Raw genomic sequence first — 6,104 nt, forward strand, 5'->3', positions numbered from 1 at the left:
CTTTTTACTTTTAAGAATCGTGTGTGTCACCTCCTGTATATTTACGTGAGAAATAATTCGAAGGTAATCTACTCATGGATCGATGCGTAGCAAGCTAGTTTTTCTAGTGGAGGCTAGCTTATGCAGGTGCATCGCCGTTTCTCCCGCCCTATTTTCCCCGTCGCGCCGGGGCTCCTGCCATCCCTGTCTCGCATCAACTTGGTGCAATTTTTCCCAGAAAGCGCAAGACGAGGGTGGCTCGCAAGAAATAGCCAAATCAAACGTGTCCATCCAAACATCCGTTTTTCGTCTCCCTGAATGCGAGAAAACGCATTGTTAGCAACCAAACAGGCCCATAATGAAGAATCATGTCGATGCTGTTTGGGGTTCATTACAAAAAGATCGAGACTTCAAAACAACTGGAGCTACTCATGCCTGTCAAACATTTCATGCTAATCTCCCTACAGGTTATCTCACCGACTACTTGCCACTGTATAGATAGATCAAGTCTATGATGGTCTCCATGCTCGACAAAAATAACCGCTAATTCTCTCACATCGCCTCAAATATGACGACTCCCAGCCTACAAAAGAGTACCTGGTGCAAAATCTGCATGGGGAAAAAGCAACAAAGATCAGGGTTTGATGATGCAGCTGAAGCCATAATTTTTTTGCTCAACTTCACCTATTACGAACGAGTTTGGCTAAGTTACAACGGTGCTGCAACGCGTAGGTGCATTAACAGCGATGCTTTGTACTGGCAAACTAGGCATCAAAAGTGTAATGTAGCGATAAATACAGTGTGAGAGAGTCGATCTGTTAAGTGACGAGTAGATAGGGGAAAAAAGATTGAAACACGATTGTTTGAACAAACAGCTGTGTTTTGATTCGACACATCTCACTAGTTACACTCTGCCAAACAATTACCAATCTAAACCTGTCCAGTCATCATGCTACTCTTGAATTGCAAGTTTAAAGAAAACACTTTTTAGATAAACAACAACCATTTTTTAGAGAAAATAAAACCATGCACTAGGCAGAAAGCATGTTCAGTCATTCCAGTTCATACGCAGTCGATCTTCCATGCCATGTTTCTTGAAAATTATGCACATGTGACGACTAGAAAGAAGCCTTCAAGAAAACCTAATCATGAAGTAGCCTTAGTTCAGCATAAAAAAGATAGACAAGAGAGAACGCCCATACCTCAACAGTGACGCAAAGCAGAGACCACTGAACGGTACAAAACGAACATCTTCAAGCTGCTGACTCGTCATTGCTCATTCCTCAGTTGCTTCAACCTTGCTGCAACCTGCCTCATTGATGGCCGAATGGCTAGCGACTCTGAGGTGCAAGATGCAGCAATCTTTAGCATCTCTGTCAACCTGTACTTCGGTGCTGTATCCCACAGTCCCGGGGAGAAGAATTCACTGGTGCGGTCCTCCTGCATCAGCATTCTCCCCCATGTTACAATTGTAAATCCATCACCGAACTGCGAGAACGAGGGATCCAAAGACCTCTTGCCTGACATCAACTCCAGAAGGACGACTCCAAAACTATATACGTCAGACTTGTCAGAGACTCTGCAGGTAGTCGCGTATTCAGGCGCGACATAGCCAAAGGTCCCAGCGACATCAGTCGTGGCATGCGTCTGCGTAACCTCTATCAGCCTCGCCAGACCGAAATCAGACAGGTATGCGTTCAGGTCTTCATCAAGCAGGATATTGCTCGGTTTGATGTCTCGATGGATGATCCGAGGTGTGCAGGCACAGTGAAGGAAAGCCAGCACTTGCGCAACATCCGTCGCTATGGTATAGACCTCAGCCCAGGATACCCTTTTGCTCCCCATCTCATGTATAAAGCTCTCAAGGTTTCCGCCTGAGAGATAGTTGTAGATCAGAAAAGTGTCTGATGCTCCTATGTGGTATCCAATAAGTGTGACGAGATTCCTGTGTCGAATTCTTCCGAGAGTTGCGATTTCCGCATCAAACTGCTGGAGGCCTTGGAAACGCCCCATGGCTAGCCTCTTCACTGCTACAAGATAACCAGGAGCGAGCTCAGCCTTATAAGTGGCACCAAAACCACCTGTTCCAATCAAGTTCTGGATGCTGAAGTTACTGGTTGCGCGGATAAGGTTGTCAAAATTAAGCTCAGGAGGAGCATCAGCGAATGTCACAACAGCTTTTCTCCTAAAACTCACAATCTTCGCTCGTTTCCTTCTCTCATACACAAAGAAGAGAACGATTGCGAGAATAAAAGACACTATGGCAGTTGCAGCAGCAACTACAATCACCATCAGAATCTTGGATCTGGTCATGTGACCACCCAATCTTTGAGTCCACTTCTGGCGATTATTTGACGGTGATAGTGGTACTGATGCATTTGGATTTGGACCCAAACACGAGGACAGTAGGGGATTGCCAACAAAGAAAGTGCAGTCAGCAGAGTGCCTTAGGTAAGGAATGTCACCCGATAGGTTGTTGAAAGAGACATCAAACACTGATAGTTGAGCCAGTTCACTGAAACTTGGAGGGATGCTTCCTGAGAGCCTGTTGTGGTCAAGCATGAGTACTTCCAGAGCAGCCAAATTAGCAAACTGCCCGGTGATCTCGCCTGTCAAATTGTTTCCACTCAAGATCAAGCTACGCAGCAAATGCAGGTCACCAATGCTATGAGAGATAGAGCCACTGAACTTGTTCTCACCAGCCTCGAAAGCTTGAAGAGCCGTACAACTTGCCACCATATCAAGACTACCCGACAGCTGATTACTACTCAAATTGACAGCAATCCCACTTGCACCTTTGCAGAATCCGAAGAACCCACCAGAAAGTGTGCCGTTGAATGTATTACTGTTGAGCAACAAGCCGTAAGAGTAATTCTCACCAAGATGCAAGTCAATAGAAGGCAACGCCCCGGCGAAGCCATTGTTGCTGAAATCATGGACAGCGGCGTGGGTGATGTCCCCCAGCATCGAGCCAAAAGGGTTGCCAATCAAGGCATTCCCAACCAATCCCTGATAATAGTGATAGACTAGAACATCGTCATCGATCAAACGGCTCGAGCACATGCCGTCCATGGATGACAGGAAGGGGCCTGAGAGCAAATTCCGGCTGACATTGAGGTATTTCATACATCCAATATTCAGTTGAGCAGGCATGGAGCCCTCGAGGCTGTTGGAGCTGAGATCAAGAAATGTCAAGTCGCCACACTCACCAAGCCATGGCGGCACCGGACCAGCAATGTAGTTCTGCCCAAGGTTGACCGCTCGGAGGCTGCAGGAACTGTTCCTGTAGCTTGGCAGACGGCCGTCGAGGTTGGCTCTGGGTGCCCATAGAACCTGCAGTGTTGGGATGGTGGCCACCTCCGGAGGCAGCAGGCCAACGAAGGCGTTGAACTCTGGCTGATCCCCCGGCGACGCGGACGCGGCGGGGTCGGTGAGCACGAGCACGGCGAGGTCCCGGCAGCCGGCGAGCTCGTGGGGGATCCTGTCGGTGAGGCTGTTGCGGGAGACGTCGAGGACGCGGAGGGCGGCGAGGCGGCCGAGCGCGCGCGGGACGGCTCCCTCGAGGACGTTGCGGGAGAGGTCGAGGAGACGTAGGGCGCGGCATTGGGCGACCGCGGCGGGGATTTCGCCGACGAGGAAGTTGGCGGCGAGGCGGAGGTGGACCAGGGCGGGGCAGGGCGGCGAGGAGTTGGAAGGCGGGAAGGTTAGAGGTCCCGAGAGACGGTTGGAGGAGAGGTTTAGGGCGCGGAGGGTCGGGGACGCGAGGAAGGCGGCGGGGACAGGGCCGGAGAAGTTGTTGAGGGAGAGGTCGAGGCGGAGGAGGTGCGGGGGGAGGAGCGCGGGGAGGGCGCCGGAGAGGGAGGCGGCGGGGAGGTCGATTGCGGCGACGGCGGAGGAGGAGGGGTGGCAGGTGACACCGCGCCAATGGCAGTGGTCGGAGTCGGAGTCGGAGTCGGAGGACCAGGCGGAGAGGACGGCGGCTGGGTCGTTGGTGACGGCTTCCTTGAGCGCGAGCAGGACCTCACGGTCGGCGGAGGAGGACGCCAGCGGGACAAGAACGAGGAGGAGGAGGAGGAGATGGTACGGAGTCGCCATGAGTGACGGCGGCGGGCGGCGGCGAGGTGGGGAGCGGAAGCGAGAGGGCAAGCGTGGCGTGGGTTTTGAATTTTGCTTTGTTTATTTATTCTCCTGGGTCGCCCCAAATTTACTCCAACTGCCTCGTCTTCATCCTCCACTCACAACACTCGCTGCTCCGAGGAAATTGCAGATAACACCAGTTGTTGGGAAACTTTTGCGCAGAACCACAACCACGATTTTCTTTTGCGCAGAACACCATGTTTCACAGTAATTGTTGCAAAAAACACAAATCACACGTTTAACAACCTAACGCCCACTGTCAACTATCAGTGTCAACGGGAACGGAACAGACAAAGAGGTGGCGCTGATCGACAGCAAACTGCTGCATGGCTATGGCCGGAAACATCAGCCCAAAACCTAAGAGCATCTCCAGCCGCGTCCCCCAAACCGCGCCGGATTGAGCGTTTGGGGGACGTGTTTTGTTCGTGCCGTGTTTGGGGGACGTCGCTTCCCAGCCGCCTCCCCCAAATGAATATTTGTGCACGAGAATAAAGGTTTTCATTCAATTTTGATTATATATTACAAAGTTTGAATGAAAACGGCTAGATTTCATCTAAACCTAGACTACTGACCGCCCGGCTGTGCGTTCGATGGCCCCGCCCCGTCGTCGCCTCCCCTCCGCCGCAGCTCCTCCTGTGCGCGCCTCCTCTTCTTGCGTTGGGCAGTGGCCAGACGCCGCTGCTCTAGTCGCGCTTCCTCCTCCACCCTCCCCTACTGCGCCGCCTGGAGGGAGAGCTCGACGGCGCGACGAATCTGTGCCTCTTCGCGGGCACGGGTGTCGTCCGGGAGCTTCTTCTCCGACTCGAAGGACTCGACGAGCGCGCGTTGCTGATCGTCCGTCTCGTCCTGGTGCGGCCCGTCATCGTCGGACCACTCGAACTCGTCGTCGTCGTCCTCCACCTCGGTCTCCTCCGCATCGGCCTCCTCCTCCTCCATTGGTGCCTCCTCCTCCACATCTGTTGGCGCCTCCATCATCGCCGCCACAAACACGTTGGCCTCCGCCGCTAACTGGTCCGCCCGCCTCCCCCAGATCGCCGCCAGCGCCGCCTCCCGCTGCTGACGCTCCTCCGCCGCCAGCTGCTGCTGGCGCTCGATCGAGTCCCGCCGCCGGCACTCGATCGCCTCCCGCCGTTCACGGTACATCGCCTCCCGCTCATCGCGCTGGCGCCGGCGTTCATCAGCCCACCGCTTGCTCCATCTCCTCCGTCCGGCGCCGTCGCGCCTCTTCTCCCGCCAAGGCATCGAACGCCGCAACGGTGTCGCACTACTGCTCGTGCCACGCTGCTGCCGCCGCGGCCTTGTCAGCAACAGGGCCATGGGCGCAGAACGCCGCTAGATCCGCCGCCTGTGCCGCCTCACGCTGCTGGTGGGCCTGCTGCTCCATTGCTTCCCGCCGCTGCTGACGGTGTGCACGCCAGTTCTGCATCCCTCGCCGCCGCCGCTCTTCCCGGGCCACGGGGTCGGTGTCGACCTGCGATTCCGGGACTACAAGTGGAGGAGACGGCGGGAAATGGCCAGCGCCAGGGCGGTTCGCCATTGCCACTGGTGGTGGAGCGACGAGGGCTGTGTTTGTTGCCGGTGGGTGTGGTGGCTACCATTGAGCTGGGAGACCTTTTATAGACGTCGGCGTCGGGAAGAAAGCGCTGGAACAGGCAAGAGGAGACGGGAAGATCGCGCGGGAACGGGCGGTGGCGTGCGAACTCCGGCTACGCGTGGAGGCTGCGCAGCACCGACGAGACGTCTCGCCTGCCCCTCCTTCGCCATTAAGGCAAAGATGCCGCCGTGTGTCACTGCGCGAATAACTTCCGTCGCGAGGTAGGCGACGGTTAGGTTAAAATTAACTGTGCCGCTGACGGGTCGGGGACGGGCCAGACAAAATTCGGGTTTGGGGGACGCGGCTGGAACGGATTTTTGGTCCGGCGCGCCCCAAATTGTTTTGGGGGACGCTTTGGGGGACGCGGCTAGAGATGCTCTAATGGAGCCGACGA

At 54.8% G+C, this 6,104-nt stretch overlaps 1 protein-coding gene across 2 annotated transcripts; it reads right to left on the reverse strand.

The window, feature by feature from the left end:
* LOC127342655 (LRR receptor-like serine/threonine-protein kinase RPK2) lies at positions 1 to 4,176 on the reverse strand. 2 transcript variants are annotated; one of them, XM_051368644.2, is made up of 2 exons: positions 1,182 to 4,176; positions 1 to 293 (listed from the first exon to the last, which is right to left on the reverse strand). In XM_051368644.2, the coding sequence occupies exon 1, from the start codon at positions 4,072 to 4,074 to the stop codon at positions 1,249 to 1,251; it is 2,826 nt and encodes a 941-aa protein (XP_051224604.1). In that variant the 5' UTR covers positions 4,075 to 4,176; the 3' UTR covers positions 1 to 293; positions 1,182 to 1,248. The 2 variants fall into 2 exon arrangements, with proteins under 2 accessions (XP_051224604.1, XP_051224603.1); XM_051368643.1 differs by lacking the exon at positions 1 to 293 and adding an exon at positions 299 to 588 and having other exon boundaries at positions 1,182 to 4,175.
* Positions 4,177 to 6,104: the final 1,928 nt, after the last annotated feature.

The sequence above is a fragment of the Lolium perenne genome, chromosome 3 (genome assembly GCF_019359855.2).
Source record: "Lolium perenne isolate Kyuss_39 chromosome 3, Kyuss_2.0, whole genome shotgun sequence".
Taxonomy (NCBI): Eukaryota; Viridiplantae; Streptophyta; class Magnoliopsida; order Poales; family Poaceae; genus Lolium; species Lolium perenne.

Bases quoted from the DNA above. Each gene is read 5' to 3' on its own strand.
- LOC127342655 (XM_051368644.2), bottom strand. From the start codon at position 4,074: ATGGCGACTCCGTACCATCTCCTCCTCCTCCTCCTCGTTCTTGTCCCG.